General features: G+C 40.9%; 1 protein-coding gene across 3 annotated transcripts in view; it reads right to left on the reverse strand.

Annotated features, from left to right (window-relative positions):
* Positions 1-18,754, reverse strand: part of olfm2a (olfactomedin 2a) — a 42,649-nt gene that overhangs the window by 5,033 nt on the left and 18,862 nt on the right. For 2 of the 3 annotated variants that reach the window (XM_044180656.1, XM_044180657.1), the window contains 2 exons: positions 7,729-7,878; positions 2,559-2,714 (listed from right to left, as the gene is read on the reverse strand). In XM_044180656.1, the coding sequence (XP_044036591.1) occupies positions 2,559-2,714; positions 7,729-7,878 (306 nt within the window). Of the gene's footprint in view, positions 1-2,558; positions 2,715-7,728; positions 7,879-17,185; positions 17,635-18,754 lie in introns of those variants that run through there. The other variant, XM_044180655.1, reaches the window with a different exon arrangement.

Below are 18,754 nucleotides of genomic sequence, written 5' to 3' on the forward strand. Positions count from 1 at the left end.
AGGCACCAGTGACCCCAGTTTCCATCCAGGGGGTCAGTGTGGACTTTGTTGAGGACTACAAATACTTGGGAGTACACATGGACAATAAACTGGACAGGGCTAAGAACACTCAAGCTCTTTACAGGAAGGGCCAGAGCCGCCTCTATTTTCTGAGGAGGCTGAGGTCCTTCAACATCTGCCGGACAATTCTGAGGATGTTTTTATGAGTCTGTGGTGGCCAGTGCTATCCTGTATGCTGTTGCATGCTGGGGCAGCAGGTTGAGGCTAGTGGACGCTAACTCAACAAACTGATCCATAAGGCCAGTGACATTGTGGGGGTGGAGCTGGATTCTCTGTCAGTGGTGTCAGAGAGGAGGATGCTGGCCAAACTACATGCCATCTTGGACAGTGTCTCCCACCATGACGTGCTGGTCAAACAAGAGAGGTACCTTAAGCGAAAGACTCATCCCCCCAAAATGCACCACAGAGTGCCACAGGAAGTCATTCCTACCTGTGGCCATCAAACTCTTTAACTCCTCCCTCTAAGTGTCAGACTATATGACCTTAATTCGATAAACTAGACATTGGATCATTAACATCACTGTAATAGTTGAAATAATTGTGAAATATTCTCTGTTTAATACTCCTTTGCAATATACTCTTTCAGTTAAATTCTTGATATTTATTCATACTTCTATTACTGCTGTGCAGTATCCATATCTCATAATAATTATTACTTATATTATTACATTGTATTATTATACCGTACATATTTATCATCAACTGGTAATCCACTTTGTATTTTACACTTAATTTAATTTTATACTTATACCCACTTGGTACTTAATTTATCTTACCTGTATTATAGTGTATTATATTTTTTGCTTAGTATTTCTATTCCTGTGTGCACTGACGTGATAGTGAGCAGCTGTAACGAAAGAGTTTCCCCTCGGGGATCAATACAGTATTTCTGATTCTGATTCTGAAATCTTCAGTTGTTGCCTCTGGTTCGTCGATCATCTCTCAATCAGGAGCTCATATTGTAGCTGGGTGCTGGTTCATCGGTTCAACCCCTTTGTGCCTGGATTCATCATGAGATTCATACTAGAACTTTTACATGTATTCCTGACATTTCTGGTATATATTCTGAAATAGGATTTCTCTTTCTTTGGCTTTATACATCACTTCCTCTCAATATTTATGTAATTTATAATTAAACAACATTTTCTTAGTTGCCTGCTGTTTTTCTTACTGTACTAATCAAGCTTCCACCCACTTGTTTGACTTGTGTAGGCTTCTTTGAATGATCTGTAAGTATAGATTTATTTCCATTTACAATGCTTTTTGTGGATTAGGAAGCCACACATTATTTTCAATTTGACAAAATGCACGTCTGTTTACTGCTTAAACTGGTCTGGGTGATTAAATTTATAAACTTGGTCTGTGATACGTGTGTTTAAAAGTGAAAAAACGTGAAAAATGTGTCCTTAGGTAGGAGTGCAGGAAGCAGCAGGAGAGCCTGCTTAGAAGGCTCAAGAGAGAAATAGGTGTATCAATAAAGTGTGGCCACCACAGGAAGGGCTGTTTCCTCCTTGTTAAGGTTTATCGTAAATCTGGTGATGGAGCAGCTCTCCGTCCTGTGGCGCCACACCATAAATCTCATTTTCCCCTTTTCAAGCCGTGAAAATTCGGTCTCGTTAATCTCCCATGCTCTGCCAGTGGCAACTTTCAGCTGCATGCATTCATCAGCCAACTTGCTCTGGTCAAATCCTACTTTTTTTCTCTTTATTGGATTGCGGATTTGCATTCAGATCTGGGATATAATGCTTACTATTCTGCATATTTTAGTCATCTGAGGCTTTACTGATGAATTGGCTAATTTCATAAACATCTTCATTACCTCCATTGGACTTTCATAAAACACACTGAAAGCAAAACACAGCCATTCATGCTTCTCCCTGTGCTGAAACAGGGTCCCAGCGGTAAAGCACACTTAGCATTTATCAAGGCATCTTTTAATCAAACTATTTTATGGTCCATCTAATATCTGCAAGAGTGTGAGAAATGTGTAAAACGCCTGGGCAAGACAGCCCACTGACAGGAAGACAAAAAGGCCCACTGATAATGGCAGCTGAGCCTTAGCTTGTAGAGAGATAAGGTAGAGATAAATGTGAATATATGTGCCTGTTATCTAAGAGCAGACACCAGAATGTTAAGTATATAGAGTAGGAAGAGAGGCTGAATGAGGATAGAGAGAAAAGGATGTAAAGAGGAATACAGAAAAGAACGCTCTTCTTCTAGGTCCAGAGGTTTAATAATTCAGGAGCATTCGAATTTGCTTAGATTTCCTCTGCGTATAACTCAATGACTCAGAGATAGTTTTGGAATTGAATTTGTGTACCTATGCTTATGCGGCAGTCTATCGAGAGTTATACAAAATTTTATTGGCTGTGAAGAGCGAAAGACATTGCATTGCATCTGGCAAAGTTTATGTGCACATTGCCACATCTAATAGTATCTGCATTCACTTGACAATAATACACACACACACCGCTTTACAAGAGGTGACAAACAATTACCTGAAAGCTCTTTGGATTGAGATTGCGGGGATTTTCAGAGGCCACCTTCAGTTTTCCATCCACCACTTTCATTAGACTCTCTGTGTTCCTTACATACTGTAGATCTCTGTACGTCCGCAGGTCCAGCACTTCCATTGACTGGCTGATGTTCTGAACCTGTCACACACACACACACACACACGTACAAACACACACCACCACACCCCCAGGACACACACATAACCACACAAGAATTTCTTAGGTTAATAATAATTTTTACTGTTCATTTAAAGGAATAGATTGGATTTTTTTACATGATCATCCATTCCTCATCAGACATGCATCTTGTAATTAGAACTGAATTGATTTATTGATTAACTGATCAATTATTTTGATAATTGATTAATTGTTTAAGTAATTGTTTGGCAAATATGGCAAACATTCTCAAAGGTGAATATTATCTGGTTTTCTTTTTCTACTATGACAGTGAATATCTTTAGGTTTTGGATTGCTGGTTGGACAAAAAAAGAATCACCTTGGACACTGAGAGGACATGGTCTACAGACCAAATGATAATTGAGGAAATAATAGGTAGATTAATTGATAATGAAAATAAGTGTTAGCTGCAACTCTAGCTTGTTATCTACAGTTATCTGCTATAAAGAGGGACAACTCTTTACATCTCATTCAGTGTAAAATTACCCTCTATGGATCAACAAAAGATAACTTGATGCTTTGCAGTCTATTGTACGATCATTGGTTTGATAGCCCCCCAGACTCCCAGTATTGCGTTTTCCACACGTGCAGGTCAGCTGAATTGAAAACTCTGAAATGCCCACATGTCATGATGTCTCGGTCAGCCCTTCAACAAACTGCTAACCCCTTTAGGATATTCCCATGACTTTCACCCAGTTCATGCTGGGATGGCTTGCAGCTCCCCAGGGATAAGTGGATATGGAAAAATGTATTTCCCTCAAAGCATCCATTGCAATTCAAAGAGTATGAGAAGAGTAATGTAGAGTAAAGTATAGTTAAGCATAAAAACAACATTGTGTCATAAAATGCACTTGAAAACAATACGAAAACAGAATGAACAACTGACAAACAATGAGCAAAAGCAAAAAATAATAAACATTAAGCAAAAATAACCAAGATGAAAGGTGTGGAGCTTGAAATCGCTGCACAGTTGTCCAGACCTTACCAGGATAATGCATACCGATACACAATACATTGGTAAATTATGCAATAAAAGTAAACAGGTATCCAGTTAGGATATAAATATCATATCTCCCTCAGCTATTAAAACACAAGGCTAATAGGCCTACAGTACCATTATCACAGTGTACACAAGTTAATGGATACATAGAAAATATAGTGCAAACAGAATAAATCTCATGGAGGAGCAAACGTGTTGTCAAGTAGGTGTTTATTGAATCTCAGTTCTCAGAGGACTCCGTTTTGCACTGTTTAATTTTTACTAGGTACTCAGCTTGCTCACTCTTTGACAGCCCACTCTGTTGCTGCATAACCAGCCTACTGTTTCATACACCCCCTCATCTCCTGCACGTTGCCCTGAACTGGCCAGAAATCATCTGAACATTGACAAATGTTACAGGGCTGTGGTGCATATAGGAGGCTCACGTGTACATATGTTCAACTACCCACACAAATAGACACCCACCCACACAGACACGCACCACTGAAACGCCCAAGCACACAGAAGATATTTATTCAAATCATTCCTAACAAAAACAAAAACAGTCCCAACTCTCAAAGGTCACAGTTTGGCATAAAGTCTGTTTTGCACCAAATGCCTTGCTTGCCTACTCTTTGACAGCCCACTCAATTACTTCGTGTCCAGCCTACTCTTTTCTACACCCAACTCATCTCCTACATGCTTCATGAACTGGCCAGGGAATATTTGGTCATATAATATTTTCTTCACCAATTAAAACGTATTTGACAGCAGTACAGATTGAATAGTTGGAGGAATTTGTAACAAATGCAGTGTTACCATTCTCCTGGGCTGGGACTGCTCCATCCTCTGAGCCATGGTAACTGATCCACACACACCTGGCATTTCATGCTTTCTGCTGGCTACATAAGATGCTCCCCACCCTCACACTACCCAGAATCCAATCAGTTGCAGGTGTGTCTGCCTCATGTCCAGTGTAATGATTCACTCTGGCCCAAATCCTAAAGTGTGTTTGTGTGTATGCATGCTGTGCCCTCCTATCTCATTTTATCTCATCTCAACTCAAACAGTCGGACAGAGAGGTCAAAGCGTGAGCATTCTCACGCCACCGTCCTTCAGGGTCAACTCCGCTTTGGAGGGCATTTTGTCTGCCTTTGCAGAAAGCTGAATGGAGGCTTTTGGCTACATTACATTCTTTGAGCAGAGGGCGGTTTTGACATTGTTAGTGTAACCTTGGCTTTCTGTGTCAGAAAGAGCCTTTGTGGATCTGGTCTGCTCATATAATTCCCCCACATGCTCTGGGTTCAAATGAGGATGTCTTTTCGGCCATGGTGCTATTTTGTGTAAATACACACAGACTCACACGTAGTCTTTTAACTTGTGGCTTTCACTTGTGTGCAGCTCAGATAGCGCTGACGGGAGTTCTCATTAGGCTGGGCTGTGGACTGACGAGAGCGCTTGGTTCTGATAACTGGTGTCTTTCAAGCAGAGTGTGTGTACAGAGGGTAGACACAATAACATAAACACCCACACGGTATAATACAATCCAACATTACAATAAATAATATAATTGCAAAGCTTATAATAATCAGTTTTTGTTGAGACTGTGTGAAAGAATGTAGCAATACAAACTACACCCACAAAAATTTGAGTGGAAATCTACACCTCTCTGACATAAACTTAACAAACAAATGACAGTATAGGTTTTAAAAGTAGTATTTATGCCGTCTTTTGCTAATAGATCGGCCTATATTTAAGGCTCAACATTGTTTTACTAATTAGAACTGAGAAATATGCACATTTCTCAGGAGCAGATAGGTGTACCCTGATTTTCACCTGCATTTTATGTCTTCACCCACCTAGAAGTTATGTTTCGCCCTGCACGATGGCTCACCACAGTTACAGTAAACAAGATCACCTTGCCATGTTTACAGCTCAGAAAATCTTTCCGGTGGCGGAAAGTGAAAAGAAAAATGAGCAGAAAATACCAATGAGCAGCTGATTACGTTCCTCAAAATAAGTAAAAAATAACTAACAGTTAAACTACAGAGTTTTTGAGCTACAAATGGTATTCTTTAAAATCTGATTTTCATGTGAATTTTTGTGTCATGTATATTTTTAATACACATACACAAAATATTTCTACAGCGGCAAATGTTTTTACACATGTGCAAATTATATCTGTGTGCACAAACCACTAAATATTTCTACAGCTGCAAAACTTTATTATTTATATTATTATTATTATTATTATTATTTATTATAACATTCACAAACTTGAATTTGTGAGAACATTTTTTTTTTTTTACAAAGTCACACATTCAGATACGTGCATGCAATTTTCTTTTTTCACATGCACACAAAAGGTGATATACAACTGCTGGCTGTGAAATTATTTGTGAACATCATTTCACAAGCTCAAAATGTTAATGACCCTTATTTGCTTCTATACTATATAAGCAGCACTGACAATAATGAAAAGCATACACAAAGATGTCTGTAATTAAACACATAACATACTGTATGTACTGTATTTTGATTCTGCATACTTAAAAACATGCAGAAACAGTATTAGTTACACATGTACATACAGTATATAACAATTCCTATAAAGACATGCAATACATATATACATTCATGCACATATTTAGATGAACACAACCACTTTCTCTGAATAGCTTTATCAAGTTTGTCTGTTTCTCTGCCAGCATATGCCTTCTCTTTTGGAATATGCTTCTTTTAAAGTGTGTATGAGTGTGGATTTTGTCTGTATGACTGTGTGCTTGAAACAGCAGCAGACACTGTCAGGGGAAAAGGCAAACTTCAATGAGAATGAATGCAATATTTGAATTCAGGTGTCTCATTGATCCATCAAGACCTCAGAGCCTATTCAGCATCTCAATTTACCATCACCTCTCCTCACATCATTGTCAGTCCCTCCTTTCTTTCCCACTCTCTTACTTTTCTGCTCCCAGGCTTTCACTCGCTCCGTGGATCCTCAGTCTCATTCACCCATTCGCTGGTTTTGAGTGTCCACAAAAACCCCCACCTCTGCTGTGAATGAGCTGCCATAGCCCATCAAGCAAGTGGAAGCTATTAACATTATTTCTCAGGTTTTATTATTTAATTTGGGAAAGACAAGTGGATTAGAATGGAAAGTTGCCAATGTACTGCCTGCAGACCACCAATCGATGCAGTTGCAGATCTGGACAGTCAACAAGCAGCTGTGGATCACTTGTGAGCAGAGGTCTTCTCCTGCCTGTACTCTCACCCCTGATCTGTCTGTGTGTGTGTGTGTGTGTGTGCGTGTGTGTGTGTTTATGCACTAGACACAAGCAGGAAATTACATTTGCATATACTGCCCTGCACTGTTGGTCAATAACACTCTACTCCATGCATCCATGTATATTAAACATAGATTTATTGTCTGCTTTCTGAAACAGTGTACATATTTTTGTACGACATAAAATTGATTTGCTTGTTATATATGACACAAGTATGCAGTGTTGACTGATATTTTTTACTTAGAGTAAGACATAATGAGCACAAGTCTGAGTAAACATATTTAGTGTGTGCAGCATTTACTGTCTAACTATGCAAACAAAGCATTTTCTATTTTCACTGATTTGTAAAATAGTTCATTTTCTTCATTTTTTTCAAATGGATTTATATTTATAAAAGAAACATAAGGCCAAGGCTCAATGAATCCAATTTCATGGGCAAGTTTAGGACATTTCTCCTATTAAGGCTATTCATGCTTCATTCACTTTAAGCAACCCTCAAAAAAGAATAGTTCAACCAACAATGGCAACAGTCTTCCAATCAGCATCATGTTCATCTGCATGAGTGATCAACTGTGGGGACTGTTCTCTTCAACAGCCTATATGTGACAGACGGCGCCAGACATGAGCGCAGTGAAGTGTGGCAGTTTGTGCTTGTGTATCTGCGTGGGTAACAGTCGTGTCTCAAAGTGAGTGTGTTATTGACAGCTGTCACCTTCTCCATGAGCTGGCGAAGCTGTCTGCTGCGTGGGTCGCGGTTACACATGTTCTGGGCTGGTGCGACCACGGTACAGATACACTTCCCATCTGCGTCCTGTGCCGAGCTGTAGATCTGCCAGCCCTCCTCTGGGCTCGGGTACAGAGCCTGCAGAAACATAGAGACATACATATCTTAGATCCAGCGAAGAAACTGTTTGCTTCTGTCTGTTGTTGTTTATCTGTGTTGCTACCAAGCAGGCTTTTCAAAATGCATGAGGGCAGACAAGATATTTTATTCTGCCAGCATGTATCAACTGTAATCTGAGAAGTGTTCCACCCTTATGAAACATTTCTAAACTAATACATTTATCTAATACTTGGAAGTATTGCAGAAAGTGAAAAGACTCTTTAATACATTCAATATCGTGATTAGTTGTTCCCATTCTGTCACCATAAGTTAACTGCAGTCATAATTTTTCCATGGCATTCTCTTTCTCTCTTGCAACCCTGTCAAACATTACTCTTTGCCAAAGGCAATTAATGGCAATTGATCCCTCAAAATACTCAAAATCATTTGCAGTCTAATTTTAGTATTAACTGGAGAGCAACAGAGAGACAAAGAAAGTGAAGCTGGAGATTGACAGAGGTGGCGCTCACAGCAGTAAAGACAGGAGAAAAGAGAGAGAGAGGATAGAAGAGAGGGAGACAATAAGCAGAAATGGGTGCAGATTAAGATAAGACAAGAACATTGGTGGAAAATACACAAAGGGATGAAAAACACAACAGCATGACAGAGAGAGTAAGATCTTGATGGAGGATGAAGAAAGACAAAGACAAATGGGAGGAAAATGGGGATTTCAAAGAAAAGAGGAAGAAGGAGGGATCAGGCCAGGCTGTGTGAAAGCAGAGCATCTAATAAGTTTGGACACAGAGAGGAAATGGAGCTGTTCGGGATCGATAATGCAGGCCGTTACCAGTGGTGGAGGGGCAAGGCTGAGAGGGTGGATGTCTCTCTCTCTGACTAATCCAATCAAAAGTAGTGCTGTGCACATGCACATGTACACACAGTTTTACGCAAAAGCCTGGCCAGGACAATCCGTTCATTCACACTGCATCTACACACACTCAGCATATAAAGCAAAATGTAATGAGAAAAGGAGCAGCCATTTTAGTGATGAAATTAAAGACCCATCTACATAAGTGGAAGGAAAAGGCTGGAAATAAAAGCTTGTGGTTGGACTCTGTGCCGCTCTCCTGCTATTACTCTGAGCAGTGTTGTGCTGTTCTCTCGTCTCCTTGGGTCGGGGGATCAGATTAAAATGTCTTGGGGGACAGGGGGACTGTGTGATTGGAGTGTAAAGTAGCAACCACCCTGCGAGCCAATGTGCTCACTGTCACATCTTGTCACTCCTGCCAATCCCTTGGCACTCCACCCCCTTTCTCCCTTTCCTCTCCTGCTCTCACTGCCTTTCCCTCTTCCTCCCGCACATTCTCAGAATGAGCAAATTTAAATCTGACTTACTCCAAATGAATTGTGGCAAACGACTATAGCTATGTGAGCTATAGTCTTATAGCTATATGCTGTAATGTCAGCCATGACAATGACATTATACATGTCATTCTTTTCATATTTCATATGTTTCATTATATTCAAGGTATATTAAGGAGAAAATGAATACATCTAAATTTAACTAAATCAGGAGTAATTTTCTATTCATACAGTGTTACATACATACATTAGTAATATTTCAGTATGACTTAATGTCTACTGAGCACATGAATGACTCACAGTGGAACTTATTGGCACTCTGACTAAATTCATCATTCCATTATTCTTAATATTGATACATATTGGTGAGTCAGTGTGCAGCCAGTCCCTGCAGAGACTTGCACAGTTTTCTGTCAGTCAGCACCTTTCTTATCATTAGTCTTCCTTCTTTGAGGCAACCCAGCATCAGAAAGCTGTTAGGTGGAGAGACGACAGAGGTCTGCAGAGGCCAGAGTTGGAGTTAAGACAAGACAAAAGAGGTAGTCTCCATAGCAGAACCTCCTCCAATTTCTTTCAACCGCATCTGACTGTCTATTTCATTCTGCCATTGCCTGGGGGGAGATTCTTTTCCTCTGTCTGCTTCCCTGCCTGCATCTCACTCACTGTCAGGACTTCTGATTTATTATAGCATGTGTGTGTGAGTGCTCATGTGTTTAAGTATTTCTGTGAGCATGCCTGTGTATATCTGCTGATGTACATGCAAGAACAGCACATACAGTATATGTGTATGCTTGTACATAGAATTCATGTAAATACTGTAACAGATTTTAATAATGCATTTATTTTAACATGCATTTAAAACTGCAGCTACATTACTGATCTACCCCCAAGAGGGTTTGTTTGGAAATCCCTGCAGCTGTAACACATGATTACTGCAGGACTGTTGGAGAGCATATGCAATTGCTGCTACGATACTGTGGATGTGTGTAAGATAGTGGATAGTGTGCAGCATGGCACATCGGCTTCTCATTACAGTTGATATCCTGCGGTGTTAACAGGTGGAGGTTAGCTTGCCTCAAACAGTAGAATTCACTTAAGTTACTCACTCTGAGGGTGTGTGCAGCCTCCTGCCTTCAATAAAATTACCTCATATCCATACATGTGGGGGCTTTCTGCCTACGCACCAGATATTCACTTTTGGTTAAGAAAGATTCTTGCGAATGGATGCAGAAGTGCGCATCAATATTTCATACCACTATCAGCATGAAAGGGAGCTACAGTTGGTGTCACACTGACTTTTTTACGATATGTTACATAGTGGGCAGTAATAAGCAGTAAGGATTCAACAAAGTAATATTGGAGGCATGTCAACTCCATTATCATAATACTTTCTTCATCATCCAACATGTTTAAACTCATGCTGTGCTCCTCATGTGCTTTTTCAATCCAGGGAGTTTTCACAGCAACAGATCCTCTCCCATCTTCATTAATGTTTCATAAATGCTGGGCTGAAATTAAGAGCTTATTTGAATCAGTTCCAAATTCATTACCACCCACCTATCCATTCTGCACTAACTTCCGCATTCTCATCACAATGGCAGTTTAGAGAGCAGGAGGGAAGAGGTAATTCTTAAATGCAAATGTGCTTTGTCCCTATATGTTTTGTGCCTGAGCCGTTTTAAGGAGATCTATATATCAGCACTCATAAGCAACTGATCTCATGGGGTGAAGGTAGTAAACTTGTTTTGAAACATTGGCTTATTTATGTAAATATGATTAAGTCTTCTCTCTGCAGCAAAAAGAGGGTCATTGACATTGGTTCATTTAACATAGTGCTCACACCATGCAGCCTATCAGATATCTCATTAGTGTGGGAAAAACAACTTCCTCAATATCTAATACACAGTTATACCCAGGGTATGCAGAGTGAAATGAATGAATAATGTTTGCATACTATAGGCAGGTCAGGCCTCAGAGTGTTAAAGTTTGAGTAGTGATGATAACATAACCTGTGCTATTATAATCATTCTATCAGTGGTGGCTAGCTGGGAGCACTTCAGGTCTGGGGGATAATCCTGTCCTCCCAGACACAGACGATGGTTTCAGGAAAGAGGAGGTGTTCAGTTCACTATCCCATAAATTCATCCATTAGATGTGAAGGATGAAATAGAATATGTAAGTGCCAGATTTGAAGCTGTCAAAGTCACAGTCATGGCTGCCATGCAAAAGCCCATTAAGGAGGAAGACAGCAACAATGAAATCAACAGGAAACTGCACAGGGCAGGAGAGATGAAAAATCAGTTGGGCTTCCTCACTAAAGTGAAAATTACTCTTTAAGATTCCCGACTTGCCCCTTTTGCACCACTTCAGGGTTTCCTCTGTTCCCATGACATCACATCTGACAGCCTGGGCCTATGAAATCCCACCATCTACTGCTGGCATGTCTTGCACCCACAACCTCCCATCGTCCCAATAGAAAACCGATTAAAGTAGGAGTTACTGATACACTGATAGGCAGAAAAGGAAGAGTTGCGGTTTGAGAAAGGCTGACAGAGAAGAGAGAGATGGCTCTAATTTCCTCTAGCTTAGTTCAAATGCTGCCCAGTTACAATGCTGAATGACAACTTCAGTAAAATCCCTGCTGAGAAAGGGGAAGAGGAGATGAGATGAGAAGGTGTGGTCATTACTAAGCTAAAAAGTAGTAACCAAATGCTATTCCAACAGTTCTCTTCTGTCTCCTGTACACTGCTGACAAAAGAGATCAGATTCAGATCAGATATATGTGTATGTGTAATTTAGGGGCAACCATTATGAAAACTAACTAACCAACGTGTGCCATTACCTGAGCGCTTCCTCACAGTGCAAAGAAGCTCAGAACCCTTGTGTTGTTAATGATTAACAAAGTTCGGAGGGATTATCCAATTAGACATTCGAGCTGGTGGTATCACTGCTGAGAGTTGCAGGATGGACTTCCTCTGGTGATTCATTAGACAGATCCTGGAGCTGGCTGCTGTAAAGCCAGAGCTAAATGAGATCATAAATCTATAGCTCCCTACTTTATGAGCATGACGGGAAGTCTATTATAACTTTCATAAGCAGCAGGCAGAAGGGGCAAACAGGCAGGAGCAGGTACAAGTCCTGAGATATGGGAGGGAGCTGACTGCTACACTGTGAACTGAGCTTGCCATCACATCTGAGAAACTGCAACACCACAGAGGATGGACAGTGTAAGAACAGGAGAACTGAGATAAAGTTGTATGGAGAGAAAGAAAGAAGCATTTTGAGAATGTAGAAGGCTTTGAGGTGAGGTAGTCCAAGAGTAAGGATAACAAAGAGGTACCACCAATGTAATCTATCTCTTTCTTCTGTTTCCACCCCACAATGCCAACTTTGTTGACCAAGTTCTATAGCTTCATTCTCTCTCTCTCTCTCTCTCTCTCTCTCTCTCTCTCTCTCTCTCTCTGCAGAATGATGTTTTATGCCAGTCATTAACTTCTCTCAATGATTGTCCCCGGAAAAGTAGAAACATCTGTCCCTGCTACACAGAGCTTAGTTCTATCTACACTATAGACAAACACTCAGATCTAATTTTTCAAATTTGCCGGGTATTGCTGTAATTGACCGCACACAAATAAACGTGCAATTACACCCCGCCACTCTACAAATGAACAATCAGTCAATCCTCAATGCACAGGCCAGCTGCTGGCCTTTAAAATAAAACTCAATGAAGATCCCTAGTGAAGTCCCTGGTCTCTCCCACTCCCAAGGAAAACTGATTACCACAATCAGCACAGTATGGTTGCCAGTCAATAATATGACTCATAAACTCATCATGCCCCTCTCCCTGCTGCCTCCGTTTTCCTCCCTGCTGCCTCTCACTCTTTCTTACGCCATCACTCCCATGACTGCCACCCCTCCTGTGTGGTGTCCTGCTCACTTTCCATCTGCAGCTCACTCGTTCTAATCCGGATCACACTTGAATAACAGTGGGTGTGGGCAGATGCGTTTTTTTTTAAGTGGTGGGCTCAGTTGGAGAACTCTTGGAGAAGTGAGAGAAAATGACACTCACCGATGCTCAGCACTTACAAGCAAGCAGCTACAACTTAATACTTTTTAGAGCAGGCTGCTAGCGCCATGCCAGGTGCCCTGGTGAAAAGCATTTGGCATCCACTCGGCTGTTAGACGGGTACAAGATAGCTCTATCATGGCTGGTGCTAAATAGAGGAGGGAGACTAGAGTGGCAGGGTAGTGTGAGAAAACACTGTATAAACTGTTAGAACACATTGGAGGAAAATATGGATTGCAGAAGCGAGATCATCAAATTGCTTGTGAAGGGCAAAGCAATGATTCAGGCCTAAGTTCAGTTGGTTGGAAATTACACTCTCATAATGGCAAATTAACTGTCAAAAGTCTGATTACTAGCTCAAAAGAGTCTGGGATCAATACTGCTTTGTACATAGGCTATCACATAATTAGTTAATGTATCAAAACAATTTAAAATTATATTACAAGATTGGCTTTCACTGAGATTCTGGCTATGCACACTGCTTCACATTGACTAGGCAATAGAGGACACCTGTCAGGGGCTGAACTCAAATAAATGTTAGTTGAAGGCAGCACGATAAACATAAAAGCAAAGTGCTCAAATAAAAATCTGCAGCAGTGTTTAATCTTTAATCCATAGCCAAGAATCGATCTTTACAATCTACTTTATTGGACTGCACAGTGGATGTGATAAAGTTTAAAGTCCCACACCCTGACAGACAGAGGCTGGGTGACCCCAATCAGATTCTGAGCCCTGGCTTTTTGTATGCTACAATTTGTTGTTCCATGCTCCCTTTTGATGGTGAGAATATTTTCTTCACTCTTCTGCCTCACAGCTTTCTTATTTTAGATATCAAAGGGAGAGTCACCACACACATACACACGCATGCACGCACACACACACACACACACACACACACACACACACACACACACACACACTGTACATAGATTTTTTTAAATCTAAAAAATAAACTATAATGTGCCAGTAATCCTTGACTTAAGCATTGCGTGGTGTGGCTTAAGTGGTTTATGTCTTATTGTTACTGCAAAGCAGACTATCTATCTTAATAGACTTTCTACTTCGACTTTAATTGTATTTTTGGTGATTAACATTTTGCAAAACAAGTCAGCAGCGCTGTGTTAACTTCTTCTACTATTAAACCTGTGTCCGAGATTTTAGGTGTTGCCTTTGACTTTCATTCAAAATTAGTCTCTATTATAATTAAGACATTGAATGGTAAAGCATTTATTTAGAGTGTATTTCAGAACTTTAAAAACCATATGCTACTTCACTGCCCCTTAGGTCATCAAATGGCGTTTAGCTGCCCCACCATCTAGACTACAGGGGACAAGCCTCTGCACTTAAAGCCTAAACCGTGAAACTGTTTTCCTGCTAATGCTGCTGAATGTGTCAATGTATCCATGCCTTTATATCTAGCTGACTAAAACTAAATAACTAACTGCAAAATGAATGCCAAATTTTCCTTTATCATGTATACCATTTATTTTCTCACTGTTTATTTTCAGCACTTTGTAAACACTGTTTTTGAAGAGTGTTATATAAATATTGTTTATAGATTAATAATGAATTTCTTATTATATGATTATGAAGTAAGATTTTTCATGTGTACAGCCTGGCAGGTCTACAGCTTATTTTGACTTAACCATACTGTATAGCCACACCAGTTCCATGTAAGTGTCTCTTCCGCTCATTAAGGAACATGGTTTTGCACTATCCAGATGTGTGCGAGCATCCAGGCAGTGTTGTGCTCAGTGCCATCGCAGAAAGGCCCATATAAACTCAGTCAGCTGTGTTCTTGGATCAGCTTTGAAAATAGCTCTGAGCTGGGAGAATATGGGATGCAGCATGCATGGGTGCCAGGGTGGGGAGCAGCCCCGCAATGGCCACTGGCACACTAGAACCACAGTGTCACAACACCATAGCTAGATTGTCTTTGATTAGAGCTCTAAACATTATGTGAGTCATGACTGCTTCTAAGATCATCACAGGCAAATGTCTCATCAATAGTGAAGGGACTTTGAGACGAGGTTTTACATTAAAGTTTTATTCACTGCCATTGTTTATGAGGAGACATTATTCCTGTCTCAAAGCAAAGACATTTCCCGTCACAACAGACTGTTATACTGTAATAATTCCTGGCACCATCAAACTGGCTCATCAGGTTTGATGAAACTTTGATGAAATGAACTTCAATAGCAGCATTTTTTCCTCCATTGGTTGTGACTGAGGGTTGCCTGTTAGAAAATATCCACTCATAACTATGTATAATATTCCGTTGTATCCGGTCTTTTGAAATGCAAATGATAAGACTTCCAGTCATGAGTCTTGATTAGAATGAGTTTACTGAAAAGAAACCTGGCAACATTTTTTATTCCCCTTGACCCTGAGCAGGATAAGCAGGTATAGAAAATAAATGGATGGCTTATCCAGATCATACACCCCAGGGAAAGGTGGGTGTTAAATAGGATTATAGAGTTTAGTGCTGTAAATAATTCAAACATACCTTATACTCTGACATTGTTACAAAGATTAGATTATGATTTGACTTTGATGTTATACTCAAAATTACCTGCTGAGATATGTACATGTTGTAGGAAAGATTAAATTTAAAACAGTTTGGAACAAAATGCTTTCAGCTAGGTGCTTGACATTTTTACAAAGGCAACACTGTGCTAAGCCTTTTTCTCCAAAGAAAACATTTCAACTCGACAGCTCACTGCAACATTAAGGATACATAAAGTGGCGGATTCATGTTTTAACAAACCGTTATAAATGATCAAACTCTTATTCAAACAGATGGACCTTCACCCCTGAGACCAGAATGCCTAAACATATGTACTCAGAGTACATATTTAAACACACAAACATACACATGCAGGCATGCACAGACACATGCACACACACATATCCAGATGGTTGCAGATCTCTTGGGACGTTCAATTTCATTCAATCATTTCAACAGACTGAGCCATTTGCTTAATGGGTAAGGTGCCATAAAAACACACTCAGGATAGACTGAAAGGCAATCACTAACCACTGATGAACCAAAAAATGTCTAATTCATTCCTCTGCTTGATATTTATTTATCATATTTATCATTCTGTCATAACTCCCATTAGCAGACAGACACATAGAACTTTAATATTTGTGTGTGTATGCATTAAAAAGAAGAAAGGCTTCTGTGTAAACAAAATTTAAATATAACACCTTAACAAAAAACTGAACCAAAACTGCTTTTTTTGGTTACAAAACACCTCCAATGCCCTTTCTATATTTAGGATTGAGAGGATTTGGAGAGTGTGAGGGAGAAATAAGACATACTCTGTTACATTATCTCAACCTCCCCGTCTTCCCCATCACCTCTGAATCTGAGCACCATCCCTCCCACCCTGGAGGTGACTGACAGATGGGATCAGCCTGAACATCACTCAGAACAGCTCTCTACCTCTCGTCACCCCGGCAAAAACATATGATTTCCCACAGCCGTACACACTGCATCCTCCGCCTCTCACCATCACTCACAGTCACAAGCCCACAATTCAGCATCATTATACTTAATGCGACTCACACACCAACATGTGCATCATTCACGTTTGGTTGAAATATTGCTCTCACATGCATGTCTACCTCATCGTCTCTCTCTTATTAGTACTACATAACCGTTGAGACAGACACTCACAGTCCCACTCCCATCTGAACACCCCTCTGCTGTTTCTGTAGTTAAACATATAAACACACTAACTCACATGCTAGTATCTTCCCATTTCATCACTATCTACATCTGTCTTCTGCTGTTTCACTCTCTTTCATCTGTCATTCTCTTTCAGTCTTTCTTTCTTAAATTCACAACAAGATCATGCATGAACAAATACAGTGCACACACACTTGCAAAAAAGCAACGGAAGTCATACGCACACTGACAATCCTCTCCGAGGTTCCCCCTCTGGAGATGGTGGTCCCGTTGAGTCCCACCAGAGAGGGCAGAGTCTGAGACATCCAGTTGGTCACCATGGCCATGGTGCTGAGCACCGCCCCGATCTTTAGCATGGGAACGCTCATGTTTGCTTCCTGTGGGGCCCCGGCGCAAACGGCCCTACAGCCAGCCCTACCCTGCCCTGCCCTGTACCTCGGCTCCAGTCAACCCCTCTCTGCTCCAGACAGCCTAGGCAGAAAACCAGCCAGTCAGCTTTGGCCTCAGCCCGAGCAGCAACAGAGCCCCCAGAGCTGGTAAAGCACAGTTACCAGACTCACACACCACTGGCTCAGTCAAAGGGACAGCCAGAGACTGGTTAGAGGAGAGCAGCTCACATCCAAAAGCATCACGCTGGAATCTTCTCTCTGAGTGACTGCCTCAGCCTCACCCCCTCCCTCTCTCTCTCACGTTCCCTCTCTCTCACTTCCTCACTCTCCCCTTGTCTCTCCCTTTCTCTCTCTCTCTCCCTCTCTCTTTCCCTTTCTTCCTCAAGATGCAGAGCTGCGCATTGGCTGCCTCTCTGTGTCATCCCCTCCCTATCAGCCTCTGCTCTGTTCTTGCCAGCCCTGTTTTGCATGCATGTATCCATTCTTTTCCTTTCCTCTCTCTTTCTCTGACATTTGGCTATTCTTTTATGACTCACATCTTGGTGTGTGCACACATTTCTGAGGCATGGAGATCAGGGAGAGACTGATTTCAGAGGGCCGATCTGTGCTCTGTTATGTGACTTGTGTGCCCAGGGCATCCTAGGCACAGTAGCCTGTCCTGCAGCCTCTTCACACTGTCTGTACTGGATGGGGGACAGAGGATATAAATTTAAGGTTGGCCAGGGGCTCATGAGGGGAAAGGTATTAATGTGGGAGAGAACCAGGTGCTCCTGCCAACGGCTGCTTCTGACAGCTTATCTGTCATTCGGCTTCATGACATATCCTAAATCAGGCTGTAGCTTGCACTTTTACAGTATCTTACCAACTCCACTCTGCCTGAGGCATAACCATATCACCATATTCAGTTACAATGTATTCTTGACACTTACTGTGTAAAATGTTGCTGATGCTCTAAAAGTAGTGCATTAGTGCAAATTTGGATGAAGATGGAATAGACATAAATGATGGAATCGTGGTTTGTAGTAGTTATCAATACACTTTGAATGTAAAATTGAAAAATAAAGCTTGGATTTGCCCTTACCTGGTTGCTATAGCATGCTTTCCTTGGATAAGGGGGATTACGTTATTTATTTTTTTCTGGTATATTTTTACCATTGTTTTTTGCTAAAATCCGGATGGATTTAGCTTTCAGCACAATCGCAGCAGGTAAACCAATGTCAGATATCATAACAACCGCTTTGCTGCCTATTTTGGCATTTGTCATTTCTCCTCAGGGACTATGCTTCAAGCCTGATTTGAGCTTATTTCAGGACTTCAGTCTGAAGTTTAGATTGGCCCTTTGGATGTGGGGTATGCATTTTGTTTCCAAATCATAAGAATTTGCCACTCACCTCTACACCAATG

This window comes from Siniperca chuatsi, linkage group LG21, assembly GCF_020085105.1.
Source record: "Siniperca chuatsi isolate FFG_IHB_CAS linkage group LG21, ASM2008510v1, whole genome shotgun sequence".
Classification (NCBI taxonomy): domain Eukaryota; kingdom Metazoa; phylum Chordata; class Actinopteri; order Centrarchiformes; family Sinipercidae; genus Siniperca; species Siniperca chuatsi.